Source organism: Oncorhynchus mykiss, chromosome 18 (genome assembly GCF_013265735.2).
Source record: "Oncorhynchus mykiss isolate Arlee chromosome 18, USDA_OmykA_1.1, whole genome shotgun sequence".
NCBI classification, from domain to species: domain Eukaryota; kingdom Metazoa; phylum Chordata; class Actinopteri; order Salmoniformes; family Salmonidae; genus Oncorhynchus; species Oncorhynchus mykiss.
In genome coordinates this window covers 522880-542500 of record NC_048582.1, presented here as the reverse complement: position 1 = coordinate 542500, position 19621 = coordinate 522880, and the positions used below count along the sequence as shown (strand labels likewise).

At 47.4% G+C, this 19621-nt stretch overlaps 2 protein-coding genes across 10 annotated transcripts in view; one reads left to right on the top strand and one right to left on the bottom strand.

The window, feature by feature from the left end:
- Positions 1–2121, bottom strand: part of LOC110516182 (GPALPP motifs-containing protein 1) — a 10108-nt gene extending 7987 nt beyond the window's left edge. For 5 of the 6 annotated variants that reach the window (XR_005037344.1, XR_005037346.1, XR_005037345.1 and 2 more), the window contains exons 1-4: positions 1932–2121; positions 1589–1751; positions 1346–1468; positions 501–765 (exon numbers count right to left, since the gene is read on the bottom strand). Coding sequence is in view for 1 of the 6 variants with exons in the window: in XM_036951446.1 (XP_036807341.1) it covers positions 501–765; positions 1346–1468; positions 1589–1751; positions 1932–2016 (636 nt within the window). In the remaining 5 variants the exon portion in view is untranslated. Of the gene's footprint in view, positions 1–500; positions 766–1345; positions 1469–1588; positions 1774–1931 lie in introns of all 6 variants that reach the window. The other variant, XR_005037348.1, reaches the window with a different exon arrangement.
- A 48-nt stretch (positions 2122–2169) lies between these two features.
- The window catches only part of LOC110516736 (excision repair cross-complementation group 3), a 53089-nt gene continuing 35637 nt past the window's right edge, over positions 2170–19621 (top strand). For all 4 annotated transcript variants that reach the window (XM_036951445.1, XM_036951442.1, XM_036951444.1 and 1 more), the window contains exons 1-7: positions 2170–2326; positions 4688–4890; positions 9624–9860; positions 12481–12530; positions 12916–13051; positions 13330–13506; positions 14205–14409. In XM_036951445.1, coding sequence (XP_036807340.1) covers positions 2299–2326; positions 4688–4890; positions 9624–9860; positions 12481–12530; positions 12916–13051; positions 13330–13506; positions 14205–14409 — 1036 coding nt within the window. In that variant the 5' untranslated portion in view covers positions 2170–2298. The remainder of the gene's footprint in view (positions 2327–4687; positions 4891–9623; positions 9861–12480; positions 12531–12915; positions 13052–13329; positions 13507–14204; positions 14410–19621) is intronic.

The window sequence follows — 19621 nt, the reverse complement described above, 5'->3', positions numbered from 1 at the left end:
GAATAAGAGTCTAGATGTAGAATAAGAGTCTAGATATAGAATAAGAGTCTAGATGTAGAATAAGAGTCTAGATGTAGAATAAGAGTCTAGATGTAGAATAAGAGTCTAGATGTAGAATAAGAGTCTAGACGTAGAATAAGAGTCTAGACGTAGAATAAGGGTCTAGATGTAGAATAAGAGTCTAGACGTAGAATAAGAGTCTAGACGTAGAATAAGAGTCTAGACGTAGAATAAGAGTCTAGATGTAGAATAAGAGTCTAGATATAGAATAAGAGTCTAGATGTAGAACAAGAGTCTAGACGTAGAATAAGAGTCTAGACGTAGAATAAGAGTCTAGATGTAGAATAAGAGTCTAGATGTAGAATAAGAGTCTAGATGTAGAATAAGAGTCTAGATGTAGAATAAGAGTCTAGATGTAGAATAAGAGTCTAGATGTAGAATAAGAGTCTAGATGTAGAATAAGAGTCTAGATGTAGAACAAGTGGCGGTGAGGTTCTCACATCTGCTCCTGTCAGTCTGTCCTTCATCTTCTGAGCTCTGCGTTCGATGTCCAGAGCCACGGAGTCCCGGATGGCACCAAGAGCAGGCATGGGTCCGATCACCTCTTCATCCTCCTCCTCCTCTTCATCACCGCTGGAGGGTTCTGCTGTGTAGCCCGGTGGCAGGGCTGGCCGAGGGAAATCATCCTCACCATCATCATCTTCATCATCATCAGATGCCGGTCTGTGAAATCCTGGGGGTAAGGCTGGGCCCAATACACCTGGCCTAGGGGAGGTAGAAAAAGACAATCAATCAATCAACACAAACCAATAAATACATTTAGACACAAGTTATTTGAAAATACATGCATGACTGACAGCATTTAATATGTTTGTTTAAAGCAGGGAGAACTAGCTGACATATCATTTAATATGTCTGTTTAAAGCAGGGAGAACTAGCTGACATATCATTTAATATGTCTGTTTAAAGCAGGGAGAACTAGCTGACATATAATTTAATATGTCTGTTTAAAGCAAAGAGAACTAGCTGACATATCATTTAAGTTATTTGAAAATACATGCATGACTGACAGCATTTAATATGTTTGTTTAAAGCAGGGAGAACTAGCTGACATATCATTTAATATGTCTGTTTAAAGCAGGGAGAACTAGCTGACATATCATTTAATATGTCTGTTTAAAGCAGGGAGAACTAGCTGACATATAATTTAATATGTCTGTTTAAAGCAAAGAGAACTAGCTGACATATAATTTAATATGTCTGTTTAAAGCAGAGAGAACTAGCTGACATATCATTTAATATGTCTGTTTAAAGCAGGGAGAATTAGTTGTGTTGTCTTGGTTACCTCTCTGGTGAAGCCTGTGGTTTTGAGAACCCAGGAGGAAGAGCTGGTCCGAAGAAACCATCATCATCATCATCATCATCCTCAAGCCTTCTACTCACCGCCTCTTCCACTCTGTGTTGTTTTCTACAGAATGATGCAGAGAGTCCAGTTCAGGCATTTTACATGGCTTTCCTTCAAAAACAATGAGGAAATAAAGGTGTTTGATGTTTGTTTGCAAGGTAGAAGTGATTGTAAATGTGTTACTCTGCGGTGGGTCCATCCTTGGTCGTCCCGCTACCGTGACCGTGTCTGCTGCTCGTCTTGCTTCGTCTCTTGATCACCACATCCACCTCCTCTTGGCCAAAGTCATCCTCCGAGCTGGAGAGCAACTCCGGTTTGTATCCGGGAGGCAGCGCAGGACCTGCAACTATTGGAGAAGACAGCACATCCTAGGTAGGAAAATACCAAAAAACAGACACTAGCTTTTTTCGATTTAACAATACAGTATAAAGCAGAAAGATAACTAAGACATGAATATGACAGCATAGTATCTGATGACACATGGCCAAAAATCATGTGGATTTAAACCACTACTAACTTTACTCACATCCTTCCTCGTCATCAGATTCATCATTGTTGCTTTTTCTGAACGACGGGGGTAAGGCAGGTCCGATTAAATCATCGTCTGACATGATTACCGATTATTAATAAGCAATTTTTTACAACAATAAACACCTCGACGAGAACGAAAAAAAAACGACACCGAAACCCGAAAAATCTAATCTGACCTCTACCACCGGAAGTAAACAATATCGACAACCAATCAACAAGCGGAAATCATAGGTCACATGATCTTTTTCCGCACAAGGAGGAAACCGAGTTGAACGCGTCGCAGTTGCTTGTTGTTGTTTCTCACTTGTCGTTTAACATGGTTTGACGAAGCAAGTTGTTTTCGGGAACAAGCTGCTAATATCATGGGGAAGAAAGATAGGGGAGATCGGGGTGAGTATCTAGATGTTCCCGGAAATGGAATGTTACTCGAGCTCATGTTGCGGTTCAGTCGGTGTTGTGATGGCAATTATAGCATGATGCTGAAGCATGGGAGACACATGCGTTCTGTGTAACAGTACCGAACCATTGTAGCTAATACCTATAGTAGCTAGCAAGTACCTATATCAGCAGTACAGTAGTAAGCAAGTACCTATAGTATAGCAGTATTGTAGCTAGCAAGTACATATAGCATAGTATAGCAGTAGTATGGTAGCTAGCAAGTACCTAAAGCACAGTATAGCAGTAGTATAGTAGCTAGCTAATACCTGTAGTAGTAGTAGTAGTAGTAGTAGTAGTATAGTAGCTAGCTAGTACCTATAGCATTGCATAGTAGTAGTATAGTAGCTAGCAAGTACCTATAGCATAGTATATCAGTAGTATAGTAGCTAACAAGTGCCTGTAGTATAGTAGCTAGGAAAACAAACTAACTTCAAGATGCTGCAGACTGCCTTAGTCTGGAGACCCGACGTAGGGCAGACATGAGTGTTTGGATCAGGGACGTTCCCACCAACGACCTCTACATCGCCAGACTGTTGAATATAATGACATCTGAATGTACTTTGCCGTTTGTCTGTGCAGTGTTTTGTTTGTTTTACAGGTAGGAATGGGGGACAATATATCCACAGGAAAGTAGAATGAAATCATATTTTCAAAGTGCTGGTAGAGCATTCTGACGTCTGTCACCTGAAACATGAGGAACGTCCTCAGCCTGAAGTGTCCCTGCCAGCGAAGTGTCCAACGTCCTCCTCAGCCTGAAGTGTCCCTGCCAGCATAGTGTCCAACGTCCTCCTCAGCCTGAAGTGTCCCTGCCAGCATAGTGTCCAACGTCCTCCTCAGCCTGAAGTGTCCCTGCCAGCGTAGTGTCCCTACCAGCGTAGTGTCCCCTCCAGCGTAGTGTCCCCTCCAGCGTAGTGTCCCCTCCAGCGTAGTGTCCCCTCCAGCGTAGTGTCCCCGCCAGCGTAGTGTCCCTGCCAGCGTAGTGTCCCTGCCAGCGTAGTGTCCCTGCCAGCGTAGTGTCCCCGCCAGCGTAGTGTCCCCTCCAGCGTAGTGTCCCCTCCAGCGTAGTGTCCCCTCCAGCGTAGTGTGAAACGTCCTCAGCCTGAAGTGTTTTACATGGCTCCAACTGGTATGATGCTTGAGGAGGCTGGTCAGGTGTTACTCATGAGGACGTTCCTCATGTTTCAGGTGACAGACGTCAGAATGCCCTACCAGCACTTTGAAAAGATGATTTCATTCTACTTTCCTGTGGATATATTGTCCCCCATTCCTACCTGTAAAACAAACAAAACACTGCACAGACAAACGGCAAAGTACATTCAGATGTCATTTTATTCAACATTCTGGCCTTGTTAACGTCCTTAATTCGCCCAATCAGGAGGAAGTGGTAGTTGCTAAGCAAAGCAACGTGACGTCCTTGACACAGAACCATGTAAGCACTGTCATTGTAAATAATGTGTTCTTAACTGACTTGCCTGATTACATAAAGGTTACATAAAGGTTACGTAAAGGTTACATAAAGGTTAAATTATAAATCATGTAATCACGAGCTCGGCATGTGTGCATCAATTTTCGTCTCGTGTCTTCAGGTTGATAGGAAACCAGGACTTTGAAATTGTTGTTGTAATTCTACTTTCCTGTAGATGTGTTGTCTCACGCTCTGAACACCAAAAGGTCAGACCGCGCAGACAACTGGTAAATTAAAATATCATTTAATTCAACATCCTGACTTCGATGGGTTGGGAGAGCAAACTTTCCTGATCCAAATACTAATTTCTGCCCGAGTTAGAATTCAATGAAATTCAACGTCTCGTTAACAATAGCACTTTCTGAGAGTAGAAATCACTGTGATTTAAAACATATTTTAATGGTAGGGACCCTACAGTGAGAGCTGATTTCAGAACAATGTCATCTTCTATCAACGGTCTTTCTCTTTGGTGATGGATATGTCTCACTGAGTTTCCCAGTTGTAAGACCCACGGCTCAGCCAATTCCTGCTTAATGACACCCTTCCTGTCTCCGTCTCTCTTCCTCCTTCCTGTCTCCGTCTCTCTTCCTCCTTCCTGTCTCCGTCTCTCTTCCTCCTTCCTCTCTGTCTCTCTTCCTCCTTCCTGTCTCTGTCTCTCTTCCTCCTTCCTGTCTCTGTCTCTCTTCCTCCTTCCTGTCTCTCTCTCTTCCTCCTTCCTGTCTCTGTCTCTCTTCCTCCTTCCTGTCTCTGTCTCTCTTCCTCCCTCCTGTCTCTGTCTCTCTTCCTCCCTCCTGTCTCTGTCTCCCTTCCTCCCTCCTGTCTCTGTCTGTCTGTCTGTAATCCTCCAGAGAGGAAGTCTTCTAAGAAGCGTGTGTATGACGAAGAGGAGGATGAGGAGGAGGCGATGGGCAGTGAGTCCCAGGAGGCCATCCCTGCAGCGGCCGGTAAAACGGTGGATGAGTCGGCCATCAAGCTGGACGAGTACGGGGCTAAAGACTACCGGCTGCAGATGTTGCTGAAGAACGACCACGGATCACGACCTCTCTGGGTGGTGAGACTGACAGATTACGTTACCAAGTTAACTCACATCTGGTGGTGCTGTTTGAGACTGACAGATTACGTTACCAAGTTAACTCACATCTGGTGGTGCTGTTTGAGACGGACAGATTACGTTACCAAGTTAACTCACATCTGGTGGTGCTGTTTAAGACTGACAGATTACGTTACCAAGTTAACTCACATCTGGTGGTGCTGTTTAAGACTGACAGATTACGTTACCAAGTTAACTCACATCTGGTGCTGTTTAAGACTGACAGATTACGTTACCAAGTTAACTCACATCTGGTGCTGTTTAAGACTGACAGATTACGTTACCAAGTTAACTCACATCTGGTGGTGCTGTTTGAGACTGACAGATTACGTTACCAAGTTAACTCACATCTGGAGCTGTTTAAGACTGACAGTGACTGTCGTACCTGTGAACTCTGGTTAGACTGTCGTACCTGTGAACTCTGGTTAGACTGTCGTACCTGGTTAGACTGTCGTACCTGTGGACTCTGGTTAGACTGTCGTACCTGTGACCTCTGGTTAGACTGTCGTACCTGGTTAGACTGTGGTACCTGTGACCTCTGGTTAGACTGTCGTACCTGTGACCTCTGGTTAGACTGTCGTACCTGTGACCTCTGGTTAGACTGTGGTACCTGTGACCTCTGGTTAGACTGTCGTACCTGTGACCTCTGGTTAGACTGTCGTACCTGGTTAGACTGTCGTACCTGGTTAGACTGTGGTACCTGTGACCTCTGGTTAGACTGTGGTACCTGTGGACTCTGGTTAGACTGTCGTACCTGTGACCTCTGGTTAGACTGTCGTAACTGGTTAGACTGTCGTACCTGTGAACTCTGGTCAGACTGTCGTACCTGGTTAGACTGTGGTACCTGTGACCTCTGGTTAGACTGTCGTACCTGTGACCTCTGGTTAGACTGTCGTACCTGGTTAGGCTGTCGTACCTGTGACCTCTGGTTAGACTGTCATACCTGGTTAGACTGTCCTACCTGTGACCTCTGGTTAGACTGTCGTACCTGTGACCTCTGGTTAGACTGTCGTAACTGGTTAGACTGTCGTACCTGTGAACTCTGGTTAGACTGTCGTACCTGGTTAGACTGTGGTACCTGTGACCTCTGGTTAGACTGTGGTACCTGTGACCTCTGGTTAGACTGTCGTACCTGTGACCTCTGGTTAGACTGTCGTACCTGTGACCTCTGGTTAGACTGTCGTACCTGTGACCTCTGGTTAGACTGTCGTACCTGGTTAGACTGTCGTACCTTGTTAGACTGTGGTACCTGTGACCTCTGGTTAGACTGTGGTACCTGTGGACTCTGGTTAGACTGTCGTACCTGTGACCTCTGGTTAGACTGTCGTAACTGGTTAGACTGTCGTACCTGTGAACTCTGGTCAGACTGTCGTACCTGGTTAGACTGTGGTACCTGTGACCTCTGGTTAGACTGTCGTACCTGTGACCTCTGGTTAGACTGTGGTACCTGTGAACTCTGGTCAGACTGTCGTACCTGGTTAGACTGTGGTACCTGTGACCTCTGGTTAGACTGTCGTACCTGGTTAGACTGTGGTACCTGTGACCTCTGGTTAGACTGTCGTACCTGTGACCTCTGGTTAGACTGTCGTAACTGGTTAGACTGTCGTACCTGTGAACTCTGGTCAGACTGTCGTACCTGGTTAGACTGTGGTACCTGTGACCTCTGGTTAGACTGTCCTACCTGTGACCTCTGGTTAGACTGTCGTACCTGTGACCTCTGGTTAGACTGTCGTACCTGTGACCTCTGGTTAGACTGTCGTACCTGTGACCTCTGGTCAGACTGTCGTACCTGTGACCTCTGGTCAGACTGTCGTACCTGTGACCTCTGGTTCGACTGTCGTACCTGTGAACTCTGGTTAGACTGTCGTACCTGGTTAGACTGTCGTACCTGGTTAGACTGTGGTACCTGTGACCTCTGGTTAGACTGTGGTACCTGTGGACTCTGGTTAGACTGTCGTACCTGTGACCTCTGGTTAGACTGTTATACCTGGTTAGACTGTCGTACCTGTGACCTCTGGTTAGACTGTCGTACCTGTGACCTCTGGTCAGACTGTCGTACCTGTGACCTCTGGTTAGACTGTGGTACCTGTGGACTCTGGTTAGACTGTCGTACCTGTGACCTCTGGTTAGACTGTCGTACCTGGTTAGACTGTCGTACCTGTGACCTCTGGTTAGACTGTTATACCTGGTTAGACTGTCGTACCTGTGACCTCTGGTTAGACTGTCGTACCTGTGACCTCTGGTTAGACTGTCGTACCTGTGACCTCTGGTTAGACTGTCGTACCTGTGACCTCTGGTTAGACTGTCGTACCTGGTTAGACTGTCGTACCTGTGACCTCTGGTTAGACTGTCGTACCTGTGACCTCTGGTTCGACTGTCGTACCTGTGACCTCTGGTTCGACTGTCGTACCTGTGAACTCTGGTTAGACTGTCGTACCTGGTTAGACTGTCGTACCTGTGACCTCTGGTTAGACTGTCGTACCTGTGACCTCTGGTTAGACTGTCGTACCTGGTTAGACTGTCGTACCTGTGAACTCTGGTTAGACTGTCGTACCTGGTTAGACTGTCGTACCTGTGACCTCTGGTTAGACTGTCGTACCTGTGACCTCTGGTTAGACTGTCGTACCTGTGACCTCTGGTCAGACTGTCGTACCTGTGACCTCTGGTTAGACTGTCGTACCTGTGACCTCTGGTTAGACTGTCGTACCTGTGACCTCTGGTTAGACTGTCGTACCTGTGACCTCTGGTCAGACTGTCGTACCTGTGACCTCTGGTCAGACTGTCGTACCTGTGACCTCTGGTCAGACTGTCGTACCTGTGACCTCTGGTCAGACTGTCGTACCTGTGACCTCTGGTCAGACTGTCGTACCTGTGACCTCTGGTCAGACTGTCGTACCTGTGACCTCTGGTTAGACTGTCGTACCTGTGACCTCTGGTTAGACTGTCCTACCTGTGAACTCTGGTTAGACTGTCGTACCTGTGACCTCTGGTTAGACTGTCGTACCTGTGACCTCTGGTTAGACTGTCGTACCTGTGACCTCTGGTTCGACTGTCGTACCTGTGACCTCTGGTCAGACTGTCGTACCTGGTTAGACTGTCGTACCTGTGACCTCTGGTTAGACTGTCGTACCTGTGACCTCTGGTTAGACTGTCTTACCTGTGAACTCTGGTTAGACTGTCGTACCTGTGACCTCTGGTTAGACTGTCGTACCTGTGACCTCTGGTTAGACTGTCGTACCTGTGACCTCTGGTTAGACTGTCGTACCTGTGACCTCTGGTTAGACTGTCGTACCTGTGACCTCTGGTTAGACTGTCGTACCTGTGACCTCTGGTTAGACTGTCGTACCTGTGACCTCTGGTCAGACTGTCGTACCTGTGACCTCTGGTTAGACTGTCGTACCTGTGACCTCTGGTTAGACTGTCGTACCTGTGACCTCTGGTTAGACTGTCGTACCTGTGACCTCTGGTTAGACTGTCGTACCTGTGACCTCTGGTCAGACTGTCGTACCTGTGACCTCTGGTTAGACTGTCGTACCTGTGACCTCTGGTTAGACTGTCGTACCTGTGACCTCTGGTCAGACTGTCGTACCTGTGACCTCTGGTTAGACTGTCGTACCTGTGAACTCTGGTTCGTGTTTTACTCCAATGTTTGTAAACAGTCTAAATGTAAACAAACAGTGTATATCCTCACAACATGGTTAAATCTATAATATAGATGTCATTGGTGGTCAGTCTCTGCATCCAGAATGCAGGATATGAATCTGACAGTGGCTCCAGGAGTCCTGGAGTCAGGCTGAGGATCGATAGTAGGAAGAGAGGTTCTAGTCTCTGGTACTGACTGGAGTGTACCAACATGGTACCAGACTGTTTCCTGTTAACACCTCCATTGACACCCCTACACCCCTATACCCCTACACCCCTACACCCCTACACCCCTATACCCCTACACCCCTATACCCCTATACCCCTATACCCCTATACCCCTACACCCCTATACCCCTATACCCCTATACCCCTACACCCCTACACCCCTACACCCCTATACCCCTACACCCCTACACCCCTACACGCCTACACCCCTACACCCCTACACCCCTACACCCCTACACGCCTACACGCCTACACCCCTACACCCCTACACGCCTACACCCCTACACCCCTACACCCCTACACGCCTACACCCCTACACGCCTACACCCCTACACGCCTACACCCCTACACCCCTACACCCCTATACCCCTATACCCCTACACCCCTATACCCCTACACCCCTACACCCCTATACTTTCATGCAACAGTAACCACCACATTTAAATATTCAGCATATCTCTCTTTCTGTCTGTCTCTCTCTCTCTTTCTGTCTGTCTCTCTCTCTCTCTCTCTTTCTGTCTGTCTCTCTCTCTCTTTCTGTCTGTCTCTCTCTTTCTGTCTGTCTCTCTCTCTCTCTCGCTCTCTTTCTGTCTGTCTGTCTGTCTCTCTCTCTCTCTCCTCTCTGTCTCTCTCTCCCTCCTCCTCTCTGTCTCTCTGTCTCTCTCTCTCTCACTCCTCCTCTCTCTCTCTCTCTCTCTCTCTCTCTCTCTCTCTCTGTCTCTCTGTCTCTCTCTCTCTGTCTCCTCTCTGTCTCTCACTCTCTCTCTCTCTCTCTCTCTCTCTGTCTCCTCTCTGTCTCTCACTCCTCCTCCCCATCCCGACAGGCTCCAGATGGACACATCTTCCTGGAAGCATTCTCTCCGGTGTATAAGTATGCCCAGGACTTCCTGGTAGCCATAGCAGAGCCAGTGTGTCGTCCGGTCCACGTTCATGAGTACAAGCTGACAGCCTACTCCCTCTACGCTGCTGTGAGCGTCGGTCTACAGACCTCAGACATCGTGGAGTATCTCCAGAAACTCAGCAAGACGTCTGTACCAGATGGCATCGTGCAGTTCATCAAGGTCAGTTAGGAGAGGAGGAGGAGGAGGAGGTACAGGGGTCTGAGGCTGGGGGTGGTGGTACAGGGAGTAGGAGGAGGTGGTACAGGGAGGAGGAGGAGGTGGAGGTGGATGGGTCTGAGGCTGGGGGTGGTGGTACAGGGAGGAGGAGGAGGTGGTACAGGGAGGAGGAGGAGGAGGTGGAGGGGTCTGAGGCTGGGGGTGGTGGTACAGGGAGGAGGAGGAGGTGGTACAGGGAGGAGGTGGTACAGGGAGGAGGTGGAGGAGGTACAGGGAGGAGGTGGAGGTGGTGGTATAGGGAGGAGGAGGAGGTACAGGGGTCTGAGGCTGGGGGTGGTGGTACAGGGAGTAGGAGGAGGTGGTACAGGGAGGAGGAGGAGGTGGATGGGTCTGAGGCTGGGGGTGGTGGTACAGGGAGGAGGAGGAGGTGGTACAGGGAGGAGGAGGAGGAGGTGGAGGGGTCTGAGGCTGGGGGTGGTGGTACAGGGAGGAGGAGGAGGTGGTACAGGGAGGAGGAGGAGGAGGTGGTACAGGGAGGAGGTGGAGGAGGTACAGGGAGGAGGTGGAGGAGGTGGAGGTGGTGGTATAGGGAGGAGGAGGAGCTGGTACAGGGAGGAGGTGGAGGTGGAGGAGGTGGAGGAGGAGGTGGAGGAGGAGGTACAGGGGTCTGAGGAGGAGGAGATACAAGGAGGAGGAGGTCGAGGGGGTGGAGGAGGAGGTACAGGGTCTGAGGAGGAGGTACAAGGAGGTGGAGGAGGAGGTACAGGGGTCTGAGGAGGAGGAGATACAAGGAGGAGGAGGTACAGGGAGGAGGAGGAGGTACAGGGAGGAGGTACAGGGAGGAGGTACAGGGGTCTGAGGCTGTGGGTGGTGGTACAGGGAGGAGGTGGTACAGGGAGGAGGTGGTACAGGGGTCTGAGGAGGAGGAGGTACAGGGGTCTGAGGAGGTGGTGGTACAGGGAGGAGGAGGAGGTGGTGGTACAGGGAAGAGGAGGTGGTGGTACAGGGAGGAGGAGGTGGTGGTGGTACAGGGAGGAGGTGGTACAGGGAGGAGGAGGAGGAGGTACAGGGAGGAGGAGGAGGTACAGGGAGGAGGAGGAGGTGGTACAGGGAGGAGGAGGAGGTACAGGGAGGAGGAGGAGGAGGTGGTACAGGGAGGAGGAGGTGGTACAGGGAGGAGGTGGAGGAGGTACAGGGGTCTGAGGCTGGGGGTGGTGGTACAGGGAGGAGGAGGAGGTACAGGGAGGAGGAGGTGGTACAGGGAGGAGGAGGTGGTACAGGGAGGAGGAGGTGGTGGTGGTACAGGGAGGAGGAGGAGGTGGTGGTGGTACAGGGAGGAGGAGGTGGTACAGGAGGAGGAGGTGGTGGTGGTACAGGGAGGAGGAGGAGGTGGTGGTGGTACAGGGAGGAGGAGGTGGTACAGGAGGAGGAGGTGGTGGTGGTACAGGGAGGAGGTGGTGGTGGTGGTGGTACAGGGAGGAGGAGGAGGTGGTACAGGGAGGAGGAGGAGGAGGTGGTACAAGGAGGAGGAGGAGGTGGTACAGGGAGGAGGAGGAGGAGGTGGTACAGGGAGAGGGTGGTGGTGGTACAGGTGTCTATAGGGGGTGTCTATAGGGGGGGTCTGTAGGGGTGTTTTCTTTAGGGGGCTGTCTGTAGGGGGGGTCTGTAGGGGGTGTTTTATGTAGGGGGTGTCTGTAGGGGGTGTTTGTAGGGGGTGTCTGTAAGGGGGGTCTGTAGGGGTGTTTTCTGTAGGGGGGGTCTGTAGGGGGTGTTTTATGTAGGGGGTGTCTGTAGGGGGTGTCTGTAGGGGGTGTCTGTAGGGGGGGTCTGTAGGGGTGTTTTCTGTAGGGGGGGTCTGTAGGGGTGTTTTCTGTAGGGGGGGTCTGTAGGGGTGTTTTCTGTAGGGGTGTTTTCTGTAGGGGGCTGTCTGTAGGGGGGGTCTGTAGGGGGTGTCTGTAGGGGTGTTTTCTGTAGGGGGTGTCTGTAGGGGTGTTTTCTGTAGGGGGGGTCTGTAGGGGTGTTTTCTGTAGGGGGCTGTCTGTAGGGGGCGTCTGGGGGGTGTTTTATGTAGGGGGTGTCTGTAGGGGGCGTCTGGGGGGTGTTTTCATGGGGGGTGTTTTCATGTAGGGGTGTTTTCTGTAGGGGGGGTCTGTAGGGGTGTTTTCTGTAGGGGGCTGTCTGTAGGGGGCGTCTGGGGGGTGTTTTATGTAGGGGGTGTCTGTAGGGGGCGTCTGGGGGGTGTTTTCATGTAGGGGGGGTCTGTAGGGGGTGTCTGTAGGGGGGGTCTGTAGGGGGTGTCTGTAGGGGGTGTCTGTAGGGGTGTTTTCTGTAGGGGGTGTCTGTAGGGGTGTTTTCTGTAGGGGGGGTCTGTAGGGGTGTTTTCTGTAGGGGGCTGTCTGTAGGGGGCGTCTGGGGGGTGTTTTATGTAGGGGGCTGTCTGTAGGGGGCGTCTGGGGGGTGTTTTCTGTAGGGGGCTGTCTGTAGGGGGCGTCTGGGGGGTGTTTTATGTAGGGGGTGTCTGTAGGGGGTGTCTGTAGGGGGGTGTCTGGGGGTGTTTTCTGTAGGGGGGGTCTGAGTGATGTCTGGTGTCTATTGAAGCAGTCTGATGAATGTCCTCTTTCAGCTCTGCACTGTGAGCTACGGCAAGGTGAAGCTGGTGCTGAAACACAACCGGTAGGCATGACAACGCATTTATATTTATATATATATACACAACCGGTAGGCATGACAACGCATTAATATGTATATATATACACAACCGGTAGGCTGAGACAACTCATTTATATATATAAATAACATGACAACACATTTATATATATATATTCACCACTCTACATGTTTTATCAACGCTGTCTGTGTCTGTGTGTGTGTCTGTGTCTGTGTCTGTGTGTCTGTGTCTGTCTGTGTGTGTCTGTCTGTGTGTCTGTGTCTGTCTGTGTGTCTGTGTCTGTCTGTCTGTCTGTCTGTGTGTCTGTGTGTGTCTCTGTGTGTGTGTCTCTGTGTGTGTGTGTGTGTGTCTGTCTGTGTGTGTCTGTCTGTGTGTGTCTGTGTGTGTCAGGTACTTTGTGGAGAGTGCGTTCCCCGAGGTAATCCAGCGTCTTCTTCAGGACAGTGTGATCAGAGATTGTCGTCTCCGAACCGCAGAGGGAACAGACACCGAGCTCATCACTGAGGTCGTACACAGCAAGTCAGCGGTACGAACAGCTAACACACACACACACACACACACACACACAGGCAGACAGACACCGAGCTCATCACTGAGGTCGTACACAGCAAGTCAGCGGTACGAACAGCTAACACACACACACACACACACACACACACACACACACACAGGCAGACAGACACCGAGCTCATCACTGAGGTCGTACACAGCAAGTCAGCGGTACGAACAGCTAACACACACACACACACACACACACACACGTATGTTAAAGCCTGTACTGATGTAACCTCCAACCCCTGCCAGATCTCTAAGTCCCTCCAGGACAACGGAGCAGGGGCCTCCACGTCAGCAGGGGCCCCTGAGGGCCAGACGCCAGGAGCCACCCAGGTACCAGAGGACATATTCAGCTACTATGAACAGATGGACAAGGAGGAAGAGGAGGAGGAGGAGACGCAGACCGTGTCCTTCGAGATCCGACAGGTTTGGTTGTGTGACTTGGAAGCCGTGTCGGGCTCTGTGGCCCCTTAATGAACTGTGGGCCCTGTGGCCCCTTAATGAATTGTGGGCCCTGTGGCCCCTTAATGAATTGTGGGCCCTGTGGACCCTTAATGAATTGTGGTCTCTGTGGCCCCTTAATGAATTGTGGGCCCTGTGGCCCCTTAATGAATTGTGGGCCCTTAATGAATTGTGGGCCCTGTGGCCCCTTAATGAAGTGTGGGCCCTGTGGCCCCTTAATGAATTGTGGGCCCTGTGGCCCCTTAATGAATCGTGGGCCCTGTGGCCCTTTAATGAATTGTGGTCTCTGTGGCCCCTTAATGAATTGTGGTCCCTGTTTCCCCTTAAAGAATTGTGGGCCCTGTGGCCCCTTAATGAATTGTGGGCCCTGTGGCCCCTTAATGAATTGTGGGCCCTGTGGCCCCTTAATGAATTGTGGGCCCTGTGGCCCTTTAATGAATTGTGGTCTCTGTGGCCCCTTAATGAATTGTGGTCCCTGTTTCCCCTTAATGAATTGTGGTCTCTGTTGCCCCACCAAACAACTGCCTCATAACGTGTTCATGTTCGGACAACCTTTAAAGTCTAACTCTACTATCTACAGTCTGCCATCTCTCCTTACTCTCTGTTGTTACCACACACACACACGCGCTCTCACGTCTCCTCGAATCCTCCCTTCCCTCCAGGAGATGATTGAAGAGCTTCAGAAGAGGTGTATTAACATGGAGTATCCTCTACTGGCCGAGTACGACTTCCGCAACGACACGGTGAACCCTGACATCAACATGGACCTGAAGGCCACAGCTGTACTCAGGCCTTACCAGGAGAAGAGCCTCCGCAAGATGTTTGGGAACGGCCGAGCCCGCTCGGGAGTCATCGTGCTACCTTGTGGTAAGAGGGAGGGGGAGAGGGAGGGAGAGAGGGGGAGAGAGCGGGATGGGGAGAGGGGGGGAGAGAGAGAGGGGGAGAGGGGGAGAGAGAGGGATGGGGAGAGCGAGAGTGGGAGGGAGAGAGCGAGAGAGGGGTGGAGGAGAGGGGGAGAGAGTGGGAGATGGTGGGAGAAGAGGTGGTAGGAAGGTGAGATTCGGTCAGTGTGACCAGGGGGCGTCGGTGTGACCATGGGGCGTCGGTGTGTCTAGGGGGCGTCGGTGTGACCAGGGGGCGTCGGTGTGACCATGGGGCGTCGGTGTGTCCAGGGGGCGTCGGTGTGACCAGGGGGCGTCGGTGTGACCAGGGGGCGTCGGTGTGACCAGGGGGCGTCGGTGTGTCCAGGGGGCGTCGGTGTGTCCAGGGGGCGTCGGTGTGTCCAGGGGGCGTCGGTGTGACCAGGGGGCGTCGGTGTGACCAGGGGGCGTCGGTGTGACCAGGGGGCGTCGGGTCTGACCAGGAGGCGTCGGTGTCACCAGGAGGTGTCGGTGTGACCAGGAGGCGTCGGGTCTGACCTGGAGGGTTAATGACTTCTGGAGACGGGCCAATGAGTCGTTGAGCTTTGCACGAGGAATAACATGTCTTCTGTGGTTGTTCCGGACAGTCTCAGAGATTTCTAGAAAGCCTTAATGACCATCCGTATCAAGTGGGCTTTCTCTAAACCTCTTACTCACAGAACATGCCTCTCTGAATTCTTGGAAACCCTAAGAGCCTTGGAAAGGTTAGGCCTTTAATTAGACCTTAAGTACCATATTTGGGGATTCTGGTTCCCGACTGACATTTTGGTGTACGAAACGCTCTCTTGTCATTGTTAAGGGGTCCTGCGGTCTTGTCGTTCGAGAATGCCCAGTCTCTGAGCTCTCTGCTCCAAATCCTCCCAGTAAATCACTTGGCTCTTACAGCTGAAGTTGAAACAGGTCTGGACATGTTGTAGTGATGTCTCTTGTCTGCTCCAGGGACTTATTGGAGAAAACTATCGGCTGTTATATGAATTAGTGCCGGTATTGTCACATAGTGTGATCATATTTATCTTGTAGTAAGTCATTTAATTGTTACTGTATTTAAATCGTTGTTACTGTATTTAATTCGTTGTTACTGTATTTAATTCGTTGTTACTGTATTTAATTCGTTGTTACTGTATTTAATTCATTGTTACTGTATTTAAATCGTTGTTACTGTATTTAATTTGTTGTTACTGTATTTAATTCGTTGTTACTGTATTTAAATCGTTGTTACTGTATTTAAATCGTTGTTACTGTATTTAAATCGTTGTTACTGTATTTAAATCGTTGTTACTGTATTTAAAGCGTTTCAGCCCTTTTGCCCCAGTTTTGTTGAATAGAAGAAACTAATTAAGAAATGTTTTTAATAATATTTGTAATCAAATCAAATTGTATTTGTCACATACACATGGTCAGCAGATGTTAATGGTCACATACACATGGTTAGCAGATGTTAATGGTCACATACACATGGTTAGCAGATGTTAATGGTCACATACACATGGTTAGCAGATGTTAATGGTCACATACACATGGTTAGCAGATGTTAATGGTCACATACACATGGTTAGCAGATGTTATTGGTCACATACACATGGTTAGCAGATGTTATTGGTCACATACACATGGTTAGCAGATGTTACTGGTCACATACACATGGTTAGCAGATGTTACTGGTCACATACACATGGTTAGCAGATGTTATTGGTCACATACACATGGTTAGCAGATGTTATTGGTCACATACACATGGTTAGCAGATGTTAATGCGAGTGTAGCGAAATGCTTGTGCTTCTAGTTCCGACAATGCAGTAATAACAAGTAATCTAACTAACAATTCCAAAACTACTGTCTTGTACACAGTGTAAGGGGATAAAGAATATGTACATAAGGATATATGAATGAGTGATGGTACAGAGCGGCATAGGCAAGATACAGTAGATGTTATCGGGTACAGTATGTACAAATGAGATGAGTATGTAAACAAAGTGGCATAGTTAAAGTGGCTAGTGATACATTTATTACATAAAGATGCAGTAGATGGTATAGAGTACAGTATATACATATGAGATGAGTAATGTAGGGTAAGTAAACATTATATGAAGGGACATTGTTTAAAGTGGCTAGTGACATCAAGATGGCCAGATGTAGTACTATGTGCTTGTGTCCTTGTGTCCTTGTGTCCTTAGTGTTCTTAGTGTTCTTAGTGTTCTTAGTGTCCTTAGTGTCCTTGTGTCCTTAGTGTTCTTAGTGTCCTTAGTGTCCTTGTGTCCTTAGTGTCCTTGTGTCCTTGTGTCCTTATTGTTCTTAGTGTCCTTAGTGTCCTTGTGTCCTTAGTGTTCTTAGTGTCCTTAGTGTCCTTGTGTCCTTAGTGTCCTTGTGTCCTTGTGTCCTTAGTGTTCTTAGTGTCCTTGTGTCCTTAGTGTCCTAAGTGTCCTTGTGTCCTTAGTGTCCTTAGTGTCCTTGTGTCCTTGTGTCCTTAGTGTCCTTAACCCTAACTGACCACAAGTCAGCAATGTATAACCATTTGTACCAGAAAGATGAGATTGTAAACTCTTCTGGGAGTATGCAGCATTACTAGTTATTGTCTAAGTCCCTCTCATTATTAAATAAACACTGCTGGGTCTGTCTATTTAGGCAGAAATCTACATTTTGTTGTAACGTTCAACGTTTTGAATCTAGCTGCGCTCCTATCCCCCCGACGAGCAGGTTTTTTCAGTTAAGATCTTTTATTAAAAAACTATTGTTGAAGGAAGAGAAACTCTGATGTAATATGTTGTTACCACAAGGTGTCGTCTGAGGGTCGTACGGTGTTTTCTTCAAGAGATGAGAAAGATACGGTTTAATATGTCTGGATAGTTAATACACTGAGTGATGGGGTTTAATATGGGGTTTAATATGGGGTTTAATATGGGGTTTAATATGGGGTTTAATATGGGTTTAATATGGGGTTTAATATGGAGTTTAATATGGGGTTTAATATGGGGTTTAATATGGGGTTTAATATGGGGTTTAATATGGGGTTTAATATGGGGTTTAATATGGAGTTTAATATGGGGTTTAATATGGGGTTTAATATGGGGTTTAATATGGGGTTTAATATAGGGTTTAATATGGGGTTTAATATGGGGTTTAATATGTCTGGATAGTTAATACACTGAGTGATGGGGTTTAATATGGGGTTTAATATGGGGTTTAATATGGGGTTTAATATGGGGTTTAATATGGGGTTTAATATGGTGGATAGTTAATACACTGAGTGATGGGGTTTAATATGGGGTTTAATATGGGGTTTAATATGGGGTTTAATATGGGGTTTAATATGGGGTTTAATATGGTGGATAGTTAATACACTGAGTGATGGGGTTTAATATGGGGTTTAATATGGGGTTAATATGGGGTTTAATATGGGGTTTAATATAGGGTTTAATATGGGGTTTAATATGGGGTTTAATATGGTGGAAAGTTGATACACTGAGTGATGGGGTTTAATATGGGGTTTAATATGGGTTTAATATGGGGTTAATATGGGTTTAATATGGGGTTTAATATGGGGTTTAATATGGGGTTTAATATTGGGTTTAATATGGGGTTTAATATGGGTTTAATATGGGGTTTAATATGGGGTTTAATATGGGGTTTAATATGGGTTTAATATGGGGTTTAATATGGTGGAAAGTTGATACACTGAGTGATGGGGTTTAATATGGGGTTTAATATGGGGTTTAATATGGTGGATAGTTTATACACTGAGTGATGGGTTTAATATGGGGTTTAATATGGGGTTTAATATGGTGGATAGTTTATACACTGAGTGATGGGGTTTAATATGGGTGGATAGTTAATACACTGAGTGATGGGTTTAATATGGGGTTTAATATGGGTTTAATATGGGGTTTAATATGGGGTTTAATATGGTGGATAGTTTATACACTGAGTGATGGGGTTTAATATGGGTTTAATATGGGGTTTAATATGGTGTTTAATATGGTGGATAGTTTATACACTGAGTGATGGGGTTTAATATGGGGTTTAATATAGGTTTAATATGGGGTTTAATATGGGTTTAATATTGGGGTTTAATATGGTGGATAGTTTATACACTGAGTGATGGGGTTTAATATGGTGGATAGTTTATACACTGAGTGATGGGGTTTAATATGGGGTTTAATATGAGGTTTAATATGAGGTTTAATATGGGGTTTAATATGGGGTTTAATATGGGGTTTAATATGGTGGATAGTTTATACACTGAGTGATGGGGTTTAATATGGGTTTAATATGGGGTTTAATATGGTGTTTAATATGGTGGATAGTTTATACACTGAGTGATGGGGTTTAATATGGGGTTTAATATAGGTTTAATATGGGGTTTAATATGGGTTTAATATGGGGTTTAATATGGTGGATAGTTTATACACTGAGTGATGGGGTTTAATATGGGGTTTAATATGGGGTTTAATATGGGGTTTAATATGAGGTTTAATATGGTGGATAGTTTATACACTGAGTGATGGGGTTTAATATGAGGTTTAATATGGGTTTAATATGGGGTTTAATATGGGGTTTAATATGGTGGATAGTTGATACACTGAGTGATGGGGTTTAATATGGGGTTTAATATGGTGGATAGTTGATACACTGAGTGATGGGTTTAATATGGGGTTTAATATGGGTTTAATATGGGGTTTAATATGGGTTTAATATGGTGGATAGTTTATACACTGAGTGATGGGGTTTAATATGGGGTTTAATATGGGGTTTAATATGGTGGATAGTTTATACACTGAGTGATGGGGTTTAATATGGGTTTAATATGGGGTTTAATATGGGGTTTAATATGGGGTTTAATATGGGGTTTAATATGGGGTTTAATATGGGTTTTAATATGGGGTTTAATATGGGGTTTAATATGGGGTTTAATATGGGGTTTAATATGGGTTTTAATATGGGGTTTAATATGGGTTTTAATATGGGGTTTAATATGGGGTTTGATATGGGGTTTAATATGGGGTTTAATATGGGTTTTAATATGGGGTTTAATATGGGGTTTAATATGGGGTTTAATATGGGGTTTAATATGGGGTTTAATATGGGGTTTAATATGGGTTTTAATATGGGGTTTAATATGGGGTTTGATATGGGGTTTAATATGGGGTTTAATATGGGTTTTA